This window comes from Mus caroli, unplaced genomic scaffold, assembly GCF_978045245.1.
Source record: "Mus caroli unplaced genomic scaffold, Mus_caroli_1 scaffold_3, whole genome shotgun sequence".
Classification (NCBI taxonomy): Eukaryota; Metazoa; Chordata; class Mammalia; order Rodentia; family Muridae; genus Mus; species Mus caroli.
Window position 1 is genome coordinate 106,134,398 of NW_028227258.1, and position 25,064 is coordinate 106,159,461.

The 25,064-nt window shown below is 39.8% G+C and overlaps 1 protein-coding gene across 3 annotated transcripts in view; it reads left to right on the top strand.

Moving 5' to 3' along the window:
* The first annotated feature begins 21,179 nt into the window (after positions 1 to 21,179).
* Positions 21,180 to 25,064, top strand: part of Nbea (neurobeachin) — a 539,067-nt gene continuing 535,182 nt past the window's right edge. For all 3 annotated transcript variants that reach the window (XM_021158784.3, XM_029475178.2, XM_085835883.1), the window contains exon 1: positions 21,180 to 21,929. In XM_021158784.3, the coding sequence (XP_021014443.1) occupies positions 21,666 to 21,929 (264 nt within the window). In that variant the 5' untranslated portion in view covers positions 21,180 to 21,665. The remainder of the gene's footprint in view (positions 21,930 to 25,064) is intronic.

Here is a 25,064-nt window from a genome sequence, read left to right on the forward strand (position 1 = left end):
GAGAAATCTATGCAAGAGACTGGGACACGCTCCTCCTCAGCTCTTGAAAATGTCATGCTAACACATTCTCAGATGCAGCTGTTAGAAACTGGAGTAAAAACCACCCTTGTCACAGTCTCACAAAATGCTCTGCCTGAACCCTATCCATGCCCTAGAGCTTTAAGTAAGGCTGACTCTATTCTGATGCTGTAATATGTCTGACGGAGCCAACAGGTAAACAAAAGCATTCGGAGGTCTTTGCTTGGTTATAGTAGGATTAGGGAACCATGTCAGGACTCGGGCAGAATATGTAATTAAAAGAAAGCAGGGTGGAAAGATTTGGAAAAGTCACCGCTTGGCCTGGGAAGGAAGGAAGAAAAAAAGTGAGGGTTGCCACAGAGAAGCTGCTTGCTAAAGAGATTAGCTGCATAAAAAGAGAGCCAGTGTTTTGCATCACAACAAGGAAAAAGGCACTGAGGGCATCTCCATACTCGCACCTCTCTTCACAGGCACAGACCATCTGGAGATTTATCCCGTGAAATTGTAAGGCACTCAGAAGGGATTTTAATATAGTTTATTTCAGTTACCTATCTCTGTGTGTAAGTACCCACAGAAGCTAGACTAGGGTGTGTGTCAGATGCCCTAGAGCTGGAGTTACAGAGGATTATGGGTGCTGGGAACCAAACTGGGCAAGAGCAGCAAGAGCCCTTAACCACTAAGTCGTCTTTCCTGCCCCAAGAAAGGGCTTTCTACTGGAGATCATTGTTGCTCAAGGATTCTGACAAAGCACCACAGGACCTCTGCAGGCTTGACTCACGTGGGCCCAGATGCGGCTTCTCTGGGTGGTAACCTTTTATGGTATATAAGTTCAGGCATTACAGAAGTCATAGGAATATGGCAGAAACCTACTATAGTTGGAACCTCTGCAGGAGAAACTTAATGAGACTTTGCCTGTAAATACAGGCTCCATCTCAGAAGGTGGCCCTATTAACGAAATGAAAGGCCAGTCCTGGATGTGCAGCTCTACAGAACAGCCATGGGTACTGGGGTCAGACCCATGCAAGCTCTGAAGCCCAGCCTGTGCTGCACTGTGCACAAGATGCTGTCTTAGAGCATCAGGATTTAACATCTCTCTTGCTGGATGTTAGTCTTGCTTTTAGAGCTACTATTCCCTTCTATTTGCCTATTTCTCAATAATTCATTGAGTCATCACTGGATTTGACTGCTTGTTTATTATCTGTTTGGCCCCTGTCTCCTACCCTGTGGGGTCTCTAGTACTTAGAACAAGTGCCTTCTATAAATCTCCGTTAACTGAATAAACTAAGCAGGTCATCCCCAAGGGGAAGAGAAGGTATTGCTCTGAGCATTTGTAAGGAAATCTCAGCATTTATTCTAAATGGCAGAAACATAGACTAATCTGATGACTCGCCTCATGCTCCTGATCTTTCTCTCAGGTGAATCCTGGGGCATACATCATGATCTTGCTGCCTTTTATTTTACAGATGAGTTGCTGTGATTCTAACTTTAGGAATGGGTATGTGTGTATGTATGTATGTGTGTATGTATAGATGTATGTATGAATGGATGCATATTCACCTCCCTTTTCCTTTTCCTGGGATCTCTTTGTTGGACATGTTATTAAGTGTGGCCCATGAGTATTTAGAACAAAATACAAGTATGTCATCATTTTAGGCTTGAGAATCCCCTAAACAATTGCAGGAGAAGCTTACAACATCTGAAGAACCCATATGTGGCACAATTGTTGCTGCCTGAAGAAAGATGTGACCAGGACTCTAAAACACCCCAACTGCACAGTTTGTAAATTGCCTAGTTAAGTCTAGTCTCAAACTGTGTTACCCACTTTTAAACTCGGTTAGACTTCTTAGTACTTTCTAGAGCTGATAGGCTGAGCCCATTTACTGTGACAAAAGGATTACCTTTAAGTTGATGCTTTATTATAAGCAATTATTTTCCTTTAATGAGTCTAAGAAAGAGGTCTATAGTTTATTACCTGTGGGTAAGATTAAATAAGTCTCTGAAGTACATCGAATTCTACTACCACAAATAAAATCAACTTTTAGCATCCGTTGGGGGTTGACTGTAAGTTCTCCAAAAATAAAATACATGAATGTATGAGTCCTTTTAGAAGACAGCACAGATTTGCATACAAATTATATACATCTTACTGTACTCCTTAAATTATCCCTCCATTGTTTATAACTAATGCAATGAAAATGTTGAGTAGATAGCTTCTATACTGCACCAGTTAGGAAGCAAAGAGAAAGATGCTGGGACTATTTCTATCAGATAGAAGTATAAAATGTTTGATCCAAAGCTGGTTAAGTCCATAGACATAAACCCTGTGAACACAGAGGACCAGCTGCAGACATATGTTTTGGCACATGGTAGACATTGGAAATTGTTTAAATTAAATTGGTATTATTCTGGAAAAATCAACCTGGGTTATAGTTATATATTCAAAACAGATTATATTATATGACCTTAAATTGAAATTTTGAAAATATTTTCTCCTGATAGACATAAGTGTAACTAGTTAACATTTTATTAATATAATAATAGATTTGAAATTAGTACTCATCAAAATTTTTGGCAAGCATACCAATAGCTATTAAAGACTAATGTTTTAAAAATTAATAGTGAAAGGGCTGGGCCGTGGTGGCACACGCCTTTAATCCCAACATTAGGGAGGCAGAGGCAAGCAGATCTCTAACTTCAAGGCCAACTTGGTCTACAGAGGGGTTCCAGGACAGCCAGGACTACACAGAGAAACCTTGTGTCCAAAAACAGACAAACAAACATTTATATATATATATAATATTTTTTTAATTTAAAAATTAATAGTAAAAGGATAGACTTCTTCAAACTGCATTAATTCATTTGAGAGTTACATCCTTAAGTATTTTTTTCCAGTCTCTCTTTCAAGACCGTGCCAAATTCCTTTAGTGTCAGTTTTTTCTTTCTATAATATCTTAGTTCTATACTCCTCTGGAAGTTGAGATCCATGCCAAAAATTCTCTAAATTGGTCTCCATCTTTTATGTTGTATTCTTCAAAGATCTCTTGGGATTTGGGCCATCTATGTGCCATTTAATTTTGGTGTAGTTTTTTAGAAGTGATCTAACCCCCTAGAGGCCTATCCCACTTCACATGTCTGTCTCTAGAAATTGGCATTGGATTTCTCGTTGGTTTTAGAGATCCCTTGACGGGCGCACTTCTTGAAGGCAGCACTTGATTCTAATGGGAAAAGGCACAGCTAAGTGATATGGGAAAGGTGTTTCTGAACTGTGAGGTTAACTGACAATAAATTCTCTATGATTTTACTAACAAAGGGAACTTATTTTATTCCTTCTGATAACATCAAAGGCAGTTTTGCTATTATTCTACATTCCATCAAGTAATTAACTCCAAGAAATGGGAATACTGACAGTGTACTATATACTTTGGAGGAAAAAAAAAAAGAAGCTAGAATTTTTGTGGGTTTGGGTCTATAAATACTTCCTTGGAGGACCTTTAGTTACATCTCCTTAAGAACAATGAGATAAACCATACACAACTAACTTCAAAGTAATTTTATTTTGTTTGCATTAAATTCAGGTCATCTAGCCTATCTGTATTTGCCTTGTGCTTTGTTAACCAGATTTCTTTCCCTCAGAAATGTTTCCACTTTAACTTCTAGAAACTTTATTTTAGGACATTTGCTCCATTCATGTGCTTTAATTAAATAATCAATCATTTCCTACGGCATGTGGCTTCCCTTGAAAAGCATTCAGTTGGTCATCTCCCAAAACTGGAATGTTATAGGATGTAGAAGTATGTTAACCTATCTTTAGCTCAGTCTTCCCTATTTCAGTTCAGTGCTCCTCAATGATAATCACACTATTTTACATTATATATAGCATAAAAAACTAACTACACCCACATAATGTCTTTAATACCTTTTGTCATGATGATATGAATTCTCAGAAAATTCCTAACAATGGATCAACTACGGTCAGGTTCTCTGTTTTCAAGGACAATGCAGGAGAAGACCCAGTGAGCAAGAGAATGTGGCTCTGCACCTTTGTAATCTCTACGCAGATGAGTCCCCAATCGTCCTTGCATGAGACTAATGATGCAATATTTCCTCTCCTAGTCTTTATCATTGGTTCACAGTTAACAGCACTAACTACCCCCTATTCTACCACAAGTTCTTTATTCTCATCAGACCAAATCCTCTACCATGAGATTAATGTTGAACATCTTGGATGGGGTGGGGGTGAGAGGATGGCACAGATTGAATAAATCATTTTTTAGCTTCTTGTTGCCCATCAGTGAATTAGAAACAGTATTTATGACCATTGTTTAGAAACTAGCAATGTTTTTTTAAATATATGTGTGGGGATGGGATGGGGTGGGGGTGTATATGTTTGCATCTTGGGTGAGTGTGCACGCGTATGATTGTGGATGCCTTGGGCATTGTTATTTAGGAGTCATTTGCCTTGTTTTTAAGACAAGGTCTTTCACTAGATATTTTAGTTTGAATGAAAATGGCCTCCATAAGCTCAAAGCTCATGCTTGGTCCCTAGTCAGTGGAAGAATTGGGAGGTGTTGGCTTTTGCAGGAGGTTTGTCTTGGAGATGATGTTTTAAAAGCTCATATCACTGCCAGTTAGTTCTCTCTCTCTCTCTCTCTCTCTCTCTCTCTCTCTCTCTCTCTCTCTCTCTCTCCCCTTTCCCTCTCCCTCCCACCTTCCCTCCCTCTTTCCCCCCTCCCTTATGCTTATTGATTAGATATAAGCTTTCAGCTGTTTCTTCAGTGCCTTGTGCACCTGCCTACTGCCATGGTCCCAGCCATGATTGTCATGGACCCTAACTTCCTAGAAGCCTAAGCATCAAATTAAATACTTTTTTTTATAAGTTGTATTGACTGTGGTGTTTTGTCATGGCAACAGAAAAGTAATTAAGATACCAGGGCTCACTGCCTTAGGTTTGGCTGGCCAATGAGCCCTAGGGACTTTTCTATTTCTGCCTTTTCTGGGTTGGGATTACAAACGTGCAGCAATCTCAGCTTTTCCCATGGGTTCTGAGGTCACATGGTTTTCAGCTCCACATATGTTTGTGTTTCAACTACTTTATTAATCGAACTATCTTCTCATTTCTGAGAAAGTAACATATTACACAAGAAGTTTAAATAGAATTATGGTAAGAAATTAAGAAAAGTCTGAAGTATTTTGAAGCATTCTGATTTTTCTTATAGAAAACAACCCATAGGAAGAACAACAATACCAACCAACCAGAACCCCCAGAACTCCCAAGGGCTAAACCACCAACCAAAGAGTACACATGGTGGGACCCATGGCTTTAGCAGCATACGTAGCAGAGGATGGCCTTGTTGGGCATAAATGGGAGGAGAGGCCCTTGGTCTTGTGAAGGCTTGATGCCCCAGTGTAGGGGAATGCTAGGGTGGTGGGGTGGGAGTGGGCTGGTGGGTGTAGGAACATCCTTGTGGAGGCAGGGGTGGGGGTGGGATGGAGGGTTCCAGTGAAGAAACCTGTAAAGGTTATAACATTTGAAATGTAAATAAACAAAATAATAAAAAAATTTAAATACAGGTAAAGAAAACTAAAAGAAGGAGGAGGAGAGGAGGAGGAGGGGGAGGAGGAAAGGAAGGAAGGAAGGAAGGAAGAAAGGAAGGAAGGAAGGAAGGAAGAAAGGGAAGGGGAAGAAAGGGAAGGGGAAGAAGGGGAAGGGGAAGAAGGGGAAAGGGAAGAAGGGGAAGGGAGAAAGAAAGAAAGGAAGAAAGGAAGGAAGGAAGGAAGGAAGAAAGAAAGAAAGAAAGAAAGAAAGAAAGAAAGAAAGAAAGAAAGAAAGAAAGAAAAAGAAAACATCCCTATTTTCTACAAATCCCGCGGTCATCTTATAAAAAGAGTACAAAAATAGAGGGCACAAAAAAAATACAGGCTGCTTCTATATACTGAGCTCTTCATTGCTCCACTTATGTGAGGTTAAGACTGAAACATTATCAAGTTCAGTAAATTTCCTTGTGTGCAGGCATGTACAATATTATAACCACTTTCCTTTGAAAGAAGTTGTGAAAGTTTAAATGGAAGTGAATGATGGTGTTCTCACTTTCCTAGGTTTTATACTCATTGCAAAGAAAGGGAAACAGTATGACAATGAGTCTTTCACAGCAGTCTTCCCAGTGATTTCTCCCACTTCTAATAGAATGTTTAATTAAGCCAGTTTTATTAGTTAAGATGTAGCTTTGGCTGATATGTTAACTGTCTAAATTAACAGAAAGTTTCTAAGGCGGAATTCTCTTTCTTTCTCACTTTGCCATCCTAGGTGGCATTCTGGTTCTGTTCCACAGTCACCCAACAGCTAGGCTTCTTGTACTTGCTTTGAATAGGGTGGTGCTCTAACTTGGGTGGCATCAAGTAGCTTGCTAGCACCCTCACTGAACAATGGGGAGAGGAATGGGCTGCTGTACATGATTCCTTAGATGGTGAAGGCTTTGCTTCTGCTTTCCTGGTTGTACTCTGGCCACGGTCACTTTGAGAAGGTTAGCTGGTGTAACTCTGAACAGTTAGAAGGCCATTTACTATATCCCATCTCTCGAAAGAGTAGAAAGAGACTGACTCTTCCTTTCCTTTCCCATCGCCTTTTCAAAAGCCCACACTCACTTATCCTTTTTCCCACACATGGGATATGTTTGTGCCTCTCAGAGTATGTCTATGAAGTCCAGAAATGACACTTTAAGAATTAAAGGAAAGTTATAAACTTTCTCTGTATTATATCATAAAATAAGAACAACATATCTATAATGTTCTATTTGGAGGAAGAAAAACTAAGAAGCATACAGAATTCTTTAGCTTTTATTAGTTATAAAATCTTGGTGATTATCAAGTCCTCAGACTTTCTGTCCTGGAAATGAATCCCTTGATTGGCTTCATGAAAAGGAAACTATATATGAAATTAGCATAATGCTAGTATATAAACACTTTTAGAAGTGAGATTTGCATTTTTGTTTCAGTAGACAATGTGCAGTTCTTTTAGTTTAATGACTCCTTGTGTTCCTCGAGAGTCTCTTGAGTGCGCATTTTCCCATCTTCAGCTTTTGTCAGTTCTGATATCTTAGAAAGGAGAGTAGGACTCTACTACCAACAATGAGGCGTTCAGCACTTCATAATCAATCTGTCTTGGCTCCAGACGTCAGAGAAGTGAAGATGGGACTCTCTTATCATTGCAACTTCCATGACTAGAGAGCAGGGAATAGAGAATAAGGAGAACAACAAGAACATCAAAACCTAGGCACAGGGGCCTATGACCCCAGCATTTGGGAAGCAGGAGGAGCAGCCGTTTAAGGCCAGCAGCAGGTACACAGTGAATTTGAGGCCAGCCTGGATTATATCTTTTTTTCCCCTAAAACTAAAACCAAAACAACCAAGGGGGGAAGAGGGAAAAAAATGAGGTTTATTTTTAAACATTATAGTGGGGAAATAATATATATTTCAATACTCTTGTTGAAGAAATCTCGGCAGTGTTTTTCTGTTTCAGAATTCATATTTTTACTATATATTAATATGTATGGTTATTCTATGAATCTGGTACTCATTTTAAAAATAATTCATCTATTAATGCACTAAATTTATATAGCATAATTTTGGAAGTTATAGCATCTGAACTTGACATATGCTTATATGTAGAAGTGTAGTTTAATTCCTATGAAAAACAATCAAGCGGTTTTGACCATGGCTATTACCTCTAATTTTGTGGATTTCTAACTTGACACATTTAGAATGACCTCTGACATCTTTCCAACAATGGTTTCTTCTAGTGACCGGTGAGTGGGTTTTACATGTCCATTGATAGTGGATAGTGATAATGTTTAAAGTCTAAAGCAGAGATGAGAAGAGAAAGTTCTGAGTTTACACAAGAAGCAATAAGACACAATACGGTCAAATACACTATCTAACTGCCTCTTCTTTCTAGTCTCATATTTCATAAGAATTCAATATCCTGGTCTGGCAGGGATGTCACATGCCTTTAATCTCAGCACTCGGGAGGCAGAGGCAGGCAGATTTCTGAATTCGAGGCCAGCCTGGTATACAAAGTGAGTTCCAGGACAGCCAGGGCTACACAGAAAAACCTTGTTTCAAAAAGCAAACTTAGCCAACTAACCAAACAAACGAACAAACAAACAAAAAACAAAAGCAAAATAAAACCCAACAAATTAATCAATCAAACAAACAAAAATATCCTGGAGAGTTAGCTGTCCCTGGTGTGTTATTTCCAGCTTTATGTACCCAGAACCAGCACAAAAGGTCATAGGTCACACAATATTTTGAAAAAAAAAAAAACAACAGAAAAGCCTTCAAAATTTGGCTTAATGTATTAGATACATTTGCAGGTAGATAGATATACAAGACTATAAATCAATGATTGAAAAAATATCATTTTTTGTGTATATCACTCTGAAGTAACCTGCTTTCTACCTAAACTTTGAGATGTTCAAAGAGATAATTTAGATATAATGTTTATATACTAGGTAAACGTTTTAGATGTTATATAAGAAAATTAAAATATCAGAGGTTTGTTTGTTTGGCTTTTAGGGTTTTTTTTTTTTGGCCAAAGTTATTTCTTAGTGCTTGTGTGTGTGTCCAGAAGAGAGGGTCATACCCCCTAGAACCAGAGTTATAGGTGATCATGAGTCTACCAGCATGGGTGCTGGGAATTGAACTTTGATCCTTTAGGGCATCAGTAAGTGCTTTTAACCATTGAGCTGACTCTCCAACCTCCAACTGCTATTTTTTATTCCTTCTGGATATAAAATGGACAAAAAGATTGTTTCAGTTATGTCCTTAGATGTTAAGCATTCATTGACTCACTCACTTCACAGGCTCCCTAGTGCCTACCAAGCACTTCCAGGGCCAACGTGAGCATTGAGAGTAGGTGTCTCTCAAGTGTCCAGGATTTCAGTGGAAGCAGGTGGAGAGAAGGGTCACAATTTCTTGTTATGTCCTAGATACCCAGGCAGATGAAACGAACTCAGTTCATTATGACAACAATTCATTGAAAGTGGTGCTGGTAATCTCTGGAGAAACATTTAGAGTGATTGATTTTCTTCAAATCACAGACTGATATGCAATAGAGCCAGGAAGACAAATCAGGTTTGTCCTACATTATAGTCACCTTCTCCGGACTTTACCAAGCCATCCAAGCTCTGTGTTCCTCGGGCACTATGCTAATGTGACCAGGCATCTAGAAAAGCCTTCACTTGACATTCTATGCCCCAGTAAAGGGGAATGCCAGGGACAGAAAGTGGGAATGGGTGGGTTGGGAAGCAGGGGGAGTGGGGGAGGGGATAGGGAATTTTCGGAGGGGAAACTAAGAAAGGGGACAACATTTGAAATGCAAATAAAGAAAATATCTTTAAAAAAAAAAACCAAAACACCAAACCAAAACAAAACAAAAAAAACAAAGACACCATAAATTTTGCGGGCAAATGGATGGATCTCAAGAATATCATCCTGCTTAGTCCCCAAAGGACAAGCATGGTATATGTACTCACTGATAAGTACATGGATATTAGCCATAAAATACAGGATACCTATGAAGAAGCTAAACAAGAAGAAAGACCCCAGCAAGTATGCTTGAATTTCACTTAGGAGGAGAATACAATAGTCTTAAGAGGCAGGTGGAGAGAGAACTGGTGGGAGAGGGAATGTGGAGAGGAAGGGGGAGAACTCAGATGTGGGGGAAAAACAGCAGGGATAGCCATATGGCCACGAGAATGATTGTTTATGGGATAGAGAGAAGTATAGCTGTTCCCTGGATAGGACCCCAATTCAGGATCAATGAAACCATTCTCCAGGGAAAAAAACGATTTCGTCGTATTCTAAGTCATTATAACTACTTGTAATCAAGTATGCTTCAGTGGAACTAAAATAAGATTGAAGGTATCTACATTTAAAACAAATCCTTTAATTCTCACACTTACATAAATATTGCTGAACATGAACAGAGTCAACTGTTTGGGGCTGGTAATTTGTTTTCAGACATCTTGAACATTTAAACATTTCTTGATGTCCAGTATACTAATTTGTTTTAAACTTCTATGTCTTATAAACAATTTTCCAATAAAATATTATAATAATAAAAATAAGCAGAGTATTTAATAAATATACTACATAAATATACTAACAACATATACTAACATACGTACATAAATATACTAACATGTGAAAGTCATTACTTTAAAATGTTTTGGCTATTTTTCTTAAATTTTGTTACACTTAAAAATTCATATTTGTGTGTGTGTGTGCCTATGTTTGTGTGTGCATGTTTGTGTGTGTGTGTGTGTGTGCATGAACCACATGCCTGTGGAAGTGTTAGGACAACTTGTGAGAGATATTTCTCTCTTCTTATCATTTGGGTCCTGAGGACTGAACTCAGGCTGCCACGCTTAGCAGCAGGCACCTTTACCTGTGGAGCCATCTTGTCAGCCCTTGAGACTTTACTTGAGGTATGAATATTTACCCACTGAGTAGTTTCAATGGCAGGTTACATCTTATAGAAACTGATTCAGTTTTCCATTTCCATTTTCAGCACCAGGGAGAGTAATATTCCTGGCTAATAGTGAATATCACAATACATATGAGTAAGTGGTGGGTGTCTAACTTCGAATTAATTGCTAGGTTCATATGAATGAGTATAACATTATTAAGGGCACAGTCACAGGAGAAATATTCTGCTCTTCATGTTATATGGAAAGATGGTGTAACAAAAAGATATGCACAGATACTCAATATATGTGGAAAATTAATGATCAGTTAAATATGTCTAGGCTTTACATTCTAAGCTTAAATATAACATAAGGTTGGACTAGCATTTCTCAATATTAGAAGAGTACAAAACATATAAAAGAAATTTTAAGGAGGCTGGGAATATGGCCCATGTGAGGCCCCATGTTCAGTCCTTGGGATGAAGAAAAGTATGAATTGATATTCTTCAAAATTCAGTAATGCTTACAAATGTAAAAATAGCACTTTAAAGAATAATAAATTGTCTTCCTGAACATAGCTATAGGATTCCTGTGAATTAAAAGTTTTCGTGTGAGTTTTCAGTTAGACTTTTTATATGCCTTAAGAATAAAACAGTGGCCTGTTAACTAATTATGTTACATGTTGTACATGTTTCTAAATGGGCAGAGACTAAAACCTTTAGGGAGTTAAGCTTGTAGGATTATTAGCACAAAGAAATTACCAAATAGGATTACTTGGTTAATTGTCTACCCTGAATGACTGAAAATCTATGCACTAGAATTTCTTCATCTTAACCTTTTAAGTGTAATTATTTTGACACAGTTGGCCATGTGAAACAACTGTCACATTTAAATAAACATGTATTAATTAATTAATACCTATCCTTCATTTGTAATAAATTCTGATACTGCACAATTAATATTGCATTTGGTCATTTACTTATTAATATGCCAATAACAAATCTAAAACATTTTGAAGCAACCAATCCCTATGACATTTTTAATGGCAGTATCTTTATATCAACACAACTTAGTTATTATGCCAATTTAAATTTAACAGATGTCTAAATGCAATAAAAACTTGGAAAGCTAACATTTGTAAACCCAATTACCAGAAATGCTCTGTCAAATGGCCAAAATTTAGGAAATATGCAGGCACATATTCCCAATGGTCCATTAGCATAATAGCCTGTAACTGTTCTCATGAACGAGGGGAACGGAGGTTTTTGGAAAAGAAGTACAAAATGCAGGAAACCAAAGCCAATGCCCCAAACCAATTTGATCCTGAGCTTACCAGCTTACCACTTCTCCATCAAGAAAGCTTAGACTGGGTTTCATGGGTGATCCCTTCAAACAACTGGCTTGCACATCTGGTAGTCAGTCTTAAATTTAGAAATAGAAATCAAACAGCTACCTAATGAGAGGAATTTGTTCCCATACAAAGGAGTGTTTGTTTTGCCAAGCACCTACATGAAACATTTACACATACATTTCTTGAGTTTATCTGTCAACTAACTTGAGGGAGTAAGTTAGTAAATTTAGGTCATAAGACACAAGAACAGAGAAAATGTTTTCATTCCCATCTGAAATCATACATATGGAGTATCTAATGAGTGCATAAACACCTGATTTAGGCTCGTTACTTTCAAAACAGTTTCCATAATCATAAAAACACAGCATTAAGCCAAGGGACATTTGTCTGTAGACCAGACAAAGCCTTGTCTTGCTGTCCACTATACTAGGCTTTTCCTAGAAGATGATCTAGGGCATCTATCCTTCAGAGATTTTAGGCTTGGATTCCCAAAGAGTAGTATGAGTGCACTGGAAATAAGGTACAAAATTCCCAGGCAGCCTTTAGAAGCTGTCAAACTTGGCCACTTGTTTATCTTTCACTTTGTTTATTATGTTTCCAGGTGTTTGCCCAGCCTGAGTCTGCCTTTCTGGTCTGCTCTGGGGATTTCTGTTTGCCTCAACTATATTTTTTCTGGGGTTTCCTTAACTTTTTGTCTTAGCAGTTCAGATTTTTGACCTTCTCTTCCCAACCACTGCATCTGAGCATTGAACTTGCCATTTTCCCTTTTCACTGCCCTGACATCATGTACCCATATTTCAAAACCAGTTTGGAGTCTATAGCCCTGAATTTTTGACCCTGCCTTCCATTCTAGGTGATTGGGGTCACTGCTTCCCTTCAGGAGTGCCAGAGTTAGTCACTGCTCTCTGTGACACTTTGTGCTTTACAAAGTGTGATCGTATCTAAGTTTATTATACTCCACTCTTCATGAATAAGAAAGCTGAGATCTAAAGATACCAACCACAGAGTTATGGTTACTCTGCCAACTTTGAGGATTTCAATCCTTAATATGCATGTGTAAAGGGACAGAATGGTTTTTATTCTCATATTAGAACTATTTTTTTAAATAGTTCATCTCACCTGTAATGCAAGGAATTTATATCCTTATGTTGAGAGTTTTGACATTTCTACTTTTTACCTTCTTTCACCTTTATTCTTCAATAGAGCTGTTTATCTCCTTCAGAGATTCAAGCTTGTATGTTAGAGTCTGAGCTTAAGATACTGTTAAAAACTTTACTTGTTAGAAAGGTGTAGTCAACCAAGTGTAAAATGTCTAACAAGTGACTACACCACCACTGTCAGTTTCTATCCATGAATGCACACAAAGTTATCATCCTCTGAAATAGTATTCATGTAGATTTTATCAGTTCACTGTCTGCAAGGTGCTGAACTCTACAACTTGGTGACTTTTCCCATAAGCATGGGGACTCTGTATTCCCTGCTGCATCTCCTTTACTTTAGAACCGTCCATGGTTGGCAGAATATACTTGTGGAGTTTGAATGAGCTATGTCCCCACAGGGTTAAGCATTTGATTACTTGGTCCTTAGCTGCTGGTGTTGTTTGGAGAGGTTATGGGAATCACAGGAGGTGGAGCCATGGAGGAGGAAATGCACTGCTGAAGTTGGACCTTCAGGCTTTATAGCCTTGCTACACTTACAGTTCTGTCTTGTGTCCTATGTATGGATAAAACTGTGGCTCTCTTATCTTTCTTCTTTGGATGTATGCCAGCATGCCTTCTCTGCCATCATGGGCTTTTGCTCTGGAACAAAGACAAACTCCTTTGTTCATGATATTTTATCACAACAATGGAGAAGTAACTAATACAATACTCAATAGATCTGCACAATACTGAATGACTGTTGTTTTTATACTTTAGTCATATGATGTTTTTCACAATGAATATATTTCACCAAAATTTTTGGTTCTTTTTAAATGAACACTTATCAAAATCAAGCAGTTTATATTATTCAAATAGTATATGATCTTTTAAATACTGTGTACATAGTTAGGTACCTATATTTCTTTTGTTTTGCTTTGGAGGCAGGGTCTCTATCCACCATGTCTATTATAAAGCTTGCTATGTAGACCAGGAAGGTCTGCCCTCGAACTCATAGAGATGTCTGCCTCTGTTTCTGAAGTACTGGGATTAAAAATATGTGTCTCTAGGCCTGGCAATACAATGCTTCTTTGAAGTTGTTCTATTCACAGGTGACAATTTTTAGGATGGTCTAAAATAAACCTGTATTGGATGGTGTATAGTTCCTATTGTGTAAAATATTAATATCAGTACATTTAATTTCAGATTAATGCTTGTTGAGTGGTAGGTGGTCAAAAAACTCCATGGTTTGCTAGTTCAATTATATTGACTGTTTTATACTTACACAGTTGCTACATTCTCTGTTCTCTGAATTTTGGCTGTTGTATTTCCTCTGGCATTTTTCTTATTTAAGGCTGATAGATTATATTGTACAATTCCAGAGATGAGATCACATCTTCACAGCTACCTTTTAAAGTACTTATTACTATCACTTATGTGTAAAAATTCAGATATATCTTATGGTGATTTGATATAAGTTATTTTAAGTTTAGGAATTAGTAAGAGATACTGAGACAACCAAAGACACAGGTAGAAAAACTACAGGGGGTATTAATAGAATCAGAAAGCACAGATACAGAAATACAGCAAACTCACATTTTAAAAACTGGAAACTATATGGCTAGGGAGGATATGGAATACTAATTAATAATGATTCCATAAAATCCACATTTCTCTTTAGAAAGGAAACCAGGGACAATTCAGGCATGAGCTTTAAGTGCTGAGTCTTATATACAAACATATGCATCTTAGCCATTCATTAAAAAACAACACAAAACTGAAAGACGATGCATGTTCTATTTGGGTTTTAAAGCAGGAAGTCAATGGATAAAGAGAAAGTAAGTGAAAATGATAAGACTTGAAAGCTCAACACACTCTGTATTTCTGTCAATTTATGATTACAGTCCTTACCATCTATATAAAACTTAATGAAACTTTATATGGTTTATCCCTTTAAGTTTTTTTAAGTAATATACATGAGGTAGTTGCTTAGGATTGGATCAGAAGTATAGGGTCAAGGATAATTTGCCAGAATTTGGAGTCAATCTACATCATCTCATTTTGAACCCTCTTTTTTTCAGTCATTATGGCACTCTTTACAGATTATTAAGGTCAGGAATAGTACGGTAAAAAGAAAAAATGATATGCTTAGGGAAATTGTCGGACTTCATGACACAACCACGTGAGTTGTCTGTGATGTTTATGAATGGCAAGTTCTCAGGATAAACCATTACCTTCCTAGACTTTGATAACAGCAAGTATCTGGAGACATGCTAGTTTTGTGTTGTTACTGCAAACAAGTATTGGTGGAGCTTGTTTTAATGTCAACAAAGAAGCTGATGATATAATGGTGGCCAACATATGATATTCCATTTACCTCTTGTGAGATTAGATCAAACAAAACTGAAAGCTTTGTATACACCACTTTGTATACATAACATACAACATATAATTAAGCACTTTGTTCCTGGAGAAGTCCTTTAGTTGTATGATTGTGGGTGTGATTGGGGCTTGCATTGGTTGACATCAACTCCAAAGCAGCTCTGTATAACTGAAGTCTCCCTTGTCTTAACTTGTCAGGTGGAAAGGACAGCCCAGATCCTTTCCTTTTTCTTCTAGTCTAAATGCTTTCACGTGTGTTACAATACAGTGCTTATATGTCAGTTGGTAAGTTGTCTCACGTCATTAATCCAGTCTTTGGCTATGACTGATTCTATGCACTGCTAATCCATTGTGCTGGAGTTCCTGTAAATGTGCTTCTTATCTAGAAATTTCAAATAGTCTGATCTCCATTTCAAAAGATCCCTGGATAACTCCTCCTAGTACTTCTTGTTTTCCCTCTACCCAGGCTACATATTTATTTTTCTCCTGTTTTGTTCCTGAGAGTAAGTCTGGGTGTGTAGTCTCAGCTGGTCTGAATCTTGTTATGTCAACCAGGCTCACCTTAAACTCTTAGAGATTTGCCTGATTCTGCCTCCTGAGTGCCAGAATTAAAGGAGTGAGTCCCTGTGACCCCATGGGTGGGGATAGAAATCATAATTATGGAGAAATATAACAGTAATACTTTTCAACAAGGACTAGGAGATCAATGGTCAGTCAAAGATAGATTCTTTGCACATATAAGGAGTGGTATACTAATGTGGCTATAAAACAAAATTCTGATTAATCTTAATATAATTAAAAGCAATTTATTTACCCCATATGATTTTTGTCAAACTAAAATTATTCCTAGGAAGCAAAAGGACTAATGAAATATTCTGACTCCAATTTCTGGAGATGGAACCCAGGATCTTTTGCATACTGGACAAGCACTCTGTCATTGATTTATACAGCCAGCCTTTTATTGTGAACCTTTATCACAGAGACCAAACACATAAACACATGTTTTTCTTTTGTAAGGGACCTTTTCCTAATCTCACCAGTGTCTTTTATCTGGTAGTAGAAATTAAATAGTAGCTTTGGTGTTGGTTATACTGTGAGACCTGCGGGAGACTGGGCTCTCAGCCTAACCATAACTAGATCATATCCTAAACTGATAACTTCCTCAAGTATGACCCACATAACTGACAAGACCTTAGTTTATATTAGGTTTTTCATTTGAGATATGGGAGAATACTATTTTACTCAAAGTACTGTAATGAGTTAGAATTGACACATCTAAAAGTACAGGGCGGATAAGAGAGGATTGGGGTCTGACAGGTGTAACTGTTAAGAGTAATCAGCCAGGAAAATCTTTCTATGTGTACTTTACATACTTTTCTTTCTCTAGCACATGTATACCTAACCTGATGGGAAAATACATTTGGTATCACTCTGAAGAATCAATCTACTCAACACTTGTTAGTGTGAAACCATTATATATAATATAGATACACATTCAGACACACAATAGATATGGTGGGTTTTTTTTTTTTTTTTTTTTTGCATTTCAGTGAAGGGATTATATATGTGACTACATGTATTGGCCTGTGATTTTCTTACTCCTAGCAAATGAAACAGAGAAAATAGAAGCAGCTTGTTTTATTTAAGTGAAAATTTGTCAACCTAGCTTACTGGAAAAGCAAGGAAATTCCTCTTAAAGCTGAAAATGGGTATAGCATTCTCTTTACCAAATGGGATCATAAATGTATTCATGAAGATGGCATTGCACTGACAGAAATTTTGGTTGGATTGATGAGGAAGGTGGGCAGAAGGAAGACTGACTGGGTAAGGTGCTCAGGTAAGAGCACAGTACAGTCAGTTACTGGGCGGAAAGGAATTCGGGTTGGCAAAAGCTTTCTTTTTTAATCTTGGGACCTCAGAGTTATTCAAAGTGACCCATAGATTCTTATCTACATTAGTCATTGTTTACAGAGGTAACAGAATCCCATTTATCTTGTGTGTGTGTGTGTTAGTTTCTCAGAGCTGCTGTGTGACAAAGCATAAGCTAGTGTTGGAATGAGAGTAGGAGTGGCTTTAAACAGCAAAGATTCTCTTACAGCTCTGGAGACCAGAAGTCAAATAAAGGTGCTACTCAGGCCATCTCTCTTTGAAGGTACTACAGGAGAGCATTTCCTTGCTTCTGGTGGTTGTCCGCAGCCCTGTCTTCCTTGGCCTCCTGTGGCAACACTCCAAGGTCTAGCTGGGTATTCACAGTGTCCTCTGTTTCTGCCTCACTTCCTCTTCTCTCTGCTTATTTGTCTCTTTCCTTCTTAGATGGACTCTAAGTCCTACTTCATTTGGTATACTTGAATCTGAATTTACATCTACAGCCATCCTTTTTTTTTCTTTTATTTCCTAAATAAGATACAAATAGCAAGTACTGGCAATTAGGACTTGGGCTTTTTTTTTTTTTTTTCCCACCGGAGGACATAATAATACAACTCACTACATGCATGTGTTTCCATGAGCATGTGTTTCAAATACATGAAGTGTGTGCTTTAGAAAACAAAAGTTTGGACTAGTGACATGGCTCAGTGGATAAAAGTGCTTACCAAGGAAGACTGACCACCTGAGTTTATCCCTTAGATGCCACAATGGAAGGAGAGAAAACTTGTTCTTTGATCTTCATACACCTGTGTGCCTGTGAGTGACACACACACATAAACACAAATGCACACACATCACACCATAAAATTAAAAGAAAAAGGTTATTTAATTAAAATTTTTATTAAATTAAAACCTGAAAGCAGCTCACTATTTTTTTCAATCTACGGAAATTAAAAGCATAAATCTCTAGGTTAAGAATCTAGGAGTTGGCTAAACATTTTTAAGTAATGAGAAAAGTGGTGCATACTCCAAAGTGTTGGGAGACATAGATAGAAAGTTTCCTGTCAGACACAGAATGAGGTAAAGCTTGAGGAAAAGCCAAAGCACGGAGGGCCTTTGGCACTCAGAGGAACATTCTAGTCATGCCATGTTTTAAACAGATGATGTGGAGGTAAGTAGAATTTACAGTGATTAATACAGCATGCATTCTAGACCACTATCTGTGCATCAAAAGCAGACTTAAGATTATTATGGGATACTGGATTGGAAATGAGTAAGGGTAGTGGAACCCAGGTATAACGTTTCTAACAAGACGACAGCAGTGAGAATGCAAAGAATGGCGTATCAGCTAGACTGTACCTCCTGGAAGGATGGGCAAGCTACCGCTGGCTGCATGGCGCAAAGGTGCCTCTGCATTTAGTGCATTTTCTGTTTGCATTGAGGCACCTGTAATAGTCTTCAATTTTGTCCATTCTAGAATACGTATTTTTATACCATTGACTTATTTTTTTTAATGTATTGACTTCCTGGTTAGCTTTTAATGTTTAAAATCGTATTTCTTTAAATAGGAAATACGAAAGCCACCTATTTCAGCTAGTAATTTGCGAATTTGTAATAGACATGCAAATGTCTGTTAGCTGGTAATGATTAGCCTGTGTCAAATGAGGTGAAAATGCTGAATTTCTGGGTTGTGTTTGTGTTCTGTGCTTAAGAGTAAAATTAGTGGTTAAAAAATGGGGTGTAAGGGTCCAAATGTTGAAGAAAACTAAAGTTTAAATGGGACGAATGCATTGTAAACAGGTTGTAATTGGTCTTTCATGTGTGTGTCTATAGGTCACTCTACACACATAGTTCCTGTATGAGGGATACAAAGATGTATTTTACTATATACTAGTTGCTGCTGACCTGACATCATTTCCCTGGTAGGATAGGTCTAATCATGTCTGTTAAAGGAATGAGGGTACTGAAGTTCACATAGCCTGAGTAGATTGCACGGATAGTTAAAGGATGATTCAGAACCATGCCCCATTTTTTTTAAGAGGGCAAGGAGCTGATAATCTACAGAATGCATTATTAGCAAGCTTAAAAATATTTCTGAAATTTAATAAAGTGTGCTTTTCCTACTTTGAGCAGGGATTATTTTCTTTACCTATTCCTCATCTCCAGTAAATGAAAACGAACAAGGAAAACAAAACTGAAATGAACACACCTATTGCCTGAGACACAAAACAGAAAATTAAGAGCAGCCAAAAGGGTGTCAAGCTATGCACTAAAAAAGGAAAAGGGACGATCAGGTTGTCAGTGTCTCTCAAAGCTCTCATTCAAGATGTCTAAAATAAAGCAAGAAGTCCAACTTACTGTATATCTACTCATATGTACTTCATATATGTACACATCATATATATATGTGTGTGTGTGTATATAGATTAAGATAACCTTTCAGCTGGAATTTTATAACTTAAGAGAGATATGGCATTTTAAATTTGCAACTGAAGTAGTTCTTATAGAACTAGATGATGCTTATCTGAGTCAGGCACAGAAATTGTTGGCAGTTCTAAAAGTCACAGTTCTTTTTATTGTTTTTGTTTTCCAATACAGAGTTTCTCTGTGTAGCCCTGGATGTCCTGGAACTAAATCTGTAGACAGCGCTGTCCTGGAATTTAAAGATCTGCTTGCCTCTACCTCCTTAGTGCTGGGGTTAAAGGCTTGCTCCACAACCATCCAGTATCACTGGAATTCTTAATTGCCAAACTCCGAAGTCTTAAGGCTATGAAAATTCCTCAAGCAGTTTTAATGATGTAAGCATGTTATAATTCCATTACTATTTAGTTTAAATAGACATACCAATTTACCACTTTTTTCAGTTACTTTTGTGCAACTACTTTACAAAATTCATCCATTCAGTGGGAGTTTGTACCACTAATAAACATATAACCAAGAACTAATTGAAAATACAGGTATTAAGAAAGTTTGCCCTATGGTACTTTTGAAATGTTTACAAGATCCTGTATCATGGGAGTTATCAGTCAAAGAAGATGAATAGTAATAAATTATGCATTATGATTCATTTGTATACTGACTTTTTTTTTTTTTTTTTTTGGTTTGGGATGACAATTTAAATGATTTGAATACACCTTAGGATTTCTAATGTTTCTGGTGACTGGCAATATGTCTTTATTGAAAAGGGCTGACCACTTGAAATATTAAAGAAACTATATCCTTGATGTCAATGAAGAAACCACCAGTTACGTGGTTTTAACTCAGTGCCATCAGAGATATTACCATGTGAGTGTTATGTTTTCAATTGAAAATTTCTCACGGACTAAGGCTGGTCGTGAGGACCTCCAATGTATTTTGATAATTCATACAAATCTTGTAAACCGCATACGCCTATGTAAAAGGGAGATCACCTACCCACTGGCATCATACCTGAGGATCTTTGGGAATTTCTAGCAGGGGATTTGCTGCACCTACCCAACCACCTCATGAGGGTAGTCAGGGAGGCGAGTTCAAGAACTAGCTTGGCAGAGAGGCTCCCGGTTTGACAGCATCTATTTTAAGCCTCGCCCGTGTGAGCAGGTGTCAGCCTCTCCCCGGGCTGTGGCAAGAGCCCGGCGACATTGCGCCTGTCTCCAGACCCCCGCAGCGAGGTGGGGCCGCGGACCCAAGGTGGACCAGGAGGGGGGAAAGGCGGCCCGGAGCAGGTGGCCCTCCACTCCCCGCACGTGGCCCGCACGGCGAGGCCGAGGGGGAAGGAGAGCGGACGGGCGAGCCGTGTCCTTCCCCTCGCGACTCCTCCCCGCGCACCTGCTCACCTGTCCGCCCGGTCCCAGCGCGTGGGGGAGGGACGAGGGGTGAGGGATGCGGAGGAGGAGCGCCGGGAGAAAGAGGGGGTGCAGCGAGGACTCCGCCCCCCCCGAAGCTGCGCGCAGGCGCACTGGCCGCTACCGCAGGCAGGGGGCGGCAACATGGCGGAGTGAGCGGCGGCGTCGGGGCTTCACAACAACAGCGGCGCCGGTGGCAGCGGCCCGAGCTTTGGCCCCCGGCGGAGGGCGGAGGGCCGTGCGAGACGAGGCGGCATCCTCGCGGGGGGCCGGGCCGGCGGCAGCGAGCCGGGGAGATCGGTGCAAAGAGCGCCGAGGCGATCTGCGAGGAGCTCCGTGAGGCGAGCGCTGAGGCGGACCGTGAGCTCGCTGGGGAGACAGCTGCGGCAAGCCCGTGAGGAGACCTCGGAAGCGACCCTTGAGGCTGTCCCCGGAGGCGATCGGCGAGGCGCCGCGCACGGCTGCCGGGCCCGGCTGAGGCGCGGACGGGAGCGGGCCCGGCGCCGCGGCGCTGGTGGATGCTGGGGCTGCGAGGCGCCGGCCGGGGGGCGGGGGCCGCGGCGGGGATAACGGAACCGGCGGAGGCGGCGCGGCGGCGCTGCACAGCTCCTCAGCAGCGGGGCGGATGGCGAGCGACAAGCCGGGCCCGGGGCTCGAGCCGCAGCCCGTCGCGCTCCTGGCCGTCGGGGCCGGCGGCGGTGCAGGCGGCGGAGGCGCCATGGGGGAGCCTCGGGGGGCGGCCGGCTCCGGCCCGGTGGTGCTGCCAGCGGGCATGATCAACCCTTCGGTGCCGATCCGCAACATCCGTATGAAATTCGCCGTTCTGATCGGACTCATACAGGTCGGCGAGGTCAGCAACAGGGACATCGTGGAGACCGTGCTCAACCTGGTAAGCCCTCCCCCCCCAGCCCCGGGCGTCCGCGCCCTGCCTCCCCGCGTCCCTCAGCCTCCCGTCCGCCCGCCCGCCCGCCCGCGCGCAGCCACGGCCGCGCCACCTCCCTCCTGTCACCCGCGCGGTGCCCAACTCAACCCGGCACTTCCGACGAGTGGTCGGTCCTTAGGGCCTGGGCCGTGGGTGGAGGTGTGAAGCGGCCCTCAGGTCCTTTGGGAGTTTCTTCTCCCCATCTCTTAATTGTCCGTGTTGTGGCTCTGAGAGGGTGACAGCCCGGCCCCTAGAGCCCGAGTCCCCCCAAGCGCCCCAGCCCCCACCCCGCTCCCGTGCTCCTGAAATGGGAGAAGCGCACTGGTTCCAACTTGAGCAGCTGGGGTGCTGGGTTTTCCAGGGAGGACGACGAATGATGCAGATTTTGCATCTGTCTTTAAATACATTCCGTGGCAGTGATGGAGAGTGTTGTGCCTGTACTCACCCCTACCTCCATCTCTAGGCAACCTTCACCTCTTTGTAGTATCTCTCCAGTTATGCTGATCTCTTACCTTTGCGGGTGTGGGGCGCAGAAGGTGTTAAAATGTAAGGGGGGCACCGGATCTTACAGGTTGGTTTCTATGGTTGCGGTGGCTTGAGGATAAAGACCAGAAGAAAGATTTGAAAGGCAGCCTAGGTTTTGGCTCTTTCCATGTAAGAGAGTTACTGCAGAAGTGTGTATGACTTAATGTTCTGCGCTAGCTACAGAGAACCTAAACAGTGTTGAAGATGACTTGGTCCAGCAGAAGGAGAGGAAGAGCCGAAATAGAGCATAATTAAGGCTAGGTCATGGCTTTTGCGCTTTGCAAATGCATTTCTTTTGTTTTTGGTTTTGCCTTTCTTCAGCAAAGCTTCTTAAAAACCCGGCTTCCTCTGCATTATCTAGCCTTTGACATTCAGTTAGGTTGGGTTTGGGAAGGCAAGGTGTGAGTCAGTAACAGTCAGTTGACCATTGTATTTGGTGTGAAGTCGCAGGAATATAAAGAAAATTGCTTGCTGGGGATTTTTATAACACTCATGAGGTCTGACTTTTCAGAGAAGCAATTATTTCTGTTTGGTGCGTTGGAAAATTGAAAGAAAACTGCTGCTGTGGCAGTGGTGCCCTGAGACGTGGATTAGATAATGTCTGTTGTTTCTGCACCTTTGAAATTGGTGGGAAAGTTGGAGTACTTTTTGATTTCTCTTTGCTAGTGTGTCAACTCAAAGCTAGCTCACCTGCCATTGCTTCTCTGTATGTATTGCAGCTTGAATGCAAAACTCCTTGGTTTACTTTTGTGTACCCTTCAAATAAGTCACCACAAAAATCAGTGTAAGTTTGTGAGATTGTCATCCTATAGGTGTAACCAGTTCTTTACAAAACACTAATGGGATTTTCTGGGGTGGTGGTGGCAGCGGTGAGCGGTAGTTTTACCTTGCTTAAAGGTAATTATTTTTATTGCTTCTTCTTTTTTTATAGAAGAAAAGCTAGGCAATCCCAAGGAACAATATTAACATATTAGCTGCTACTCAATTTATGTATATTTAAAGGACACACACATTTTAAGTGTTTCCATTTTTCTGTGGCCAATAGGATTTGTTACTTTAGATGCTGTGGTAACGGCATTTCTGTGCTTACGTGCTTACTTGTATGCACTATGTAGCCTGATATGAGGCAGTAGGTCTCTCAGGAGCTAGAAACTGATTTGAATGTGGAACCAGTGTGGACTCTGAAGCAACAGCCATGCCTGCTGCATCAGTTCTTAACAGATGGGGGTTCTTTAGATACACAGTAGACTAAAAAAAGGAAGTGAAGTATTTCTCTTGTGCTAAAAAGAAATTTAACTCTTCAGTGCAATGAAATCTGCCATGACAGATGCAAACATTTGTCTTTTTCTATTTAGATATTTACTCTTAGCTTATAGACTTTAGAAATAGTGTGATACCAAATCATATACACCTTAATTCCCAAGATTGATTTTTGGAATAGAAATAGTAGGTGTAAATTCTCCCTGTATGGATTTAAGGGAAACAATTTATTTTTAGATGGGAACTTGGTATATAGAGTAGATGACAAAATGTGTTGTTGGCTGTATTGTAGTTCCTGAATTAGCCCTATGAAGTGTAGGTTTTGAATTATAGGTTTAAACTTTATTGTTCAAAGGTAGTCATAATTGAAATTATGGAGTTTCAAGTTGGTTCTTAAAAGAATATTTGTCATTACAATCATTATCAAAGCTTCATTTGTATTTAAGAATAAACATAGCCAAAATTCATTTAGAGTACTTGAGTGACTTGTTAGAAGTTGGAAGCCTTTACTATTTCTAAAATGAATTTTCTTTACTTTCAGTTTTAATTTAAAATGTGAAAGAATAATGTTAGGTGGGAACAGTGAAATATCTTACATTGCCCTGTGACAGAAAAGAAAGGAGGGGAACTAAAGCAACTGAGAGTTTAGACAGTACCCTTGGTGCAGTCACCTTTGACAAAATATTTGTTTTCCTGTTCATTCATTCTTTCTGTTTAATGAGAAAATATGAAATACTGATATTTGATCCTCAGATGCTGTCTCATATTTGCCTTATCTAAAAAAAAATTGCCAAATTAAAGTTTAAGTATGTAGTAAAATACAGAACTTCATCATAGCTCTGCTTAGAATTTTTTGCTCTTTATCAAAGGCAGAGGTCTGTCTATTCTCCTGGTCAGGCCAGTTGTAGTGAAGAATCAGAGTGGAATAGATAAAGTGAATGATGTTGTTATATGTGATCACATTGTTTCTCATGGTATTGGAGATGACTGCAAACATTCAACGATGAGGCAGAGCTATCAGAAGATGACTGTGCTAGTTTGAAAATAAGGTTACAAGGAGAGTATGTGGCCAAGAATTTTCCTTGAGGATCTACCAGTGATAGAAACTAGTTTGTGAAGAAGCTTTAGCTTCAGGAGGAAGGCGTAAATGTGATTAAGAGAGCTTATGTTGAAGAGTTTTTATGGTTAGCTTTCTCTTGTAAAGCAGGCATACTTGGTCTATTGTTTCCATTGTAAACATACTTGACATGTATTTATAGAAAGTCTACTTCCTCCAGATAAATTCTATGTACACATTAAGTCTTATCTTAGTTTAGA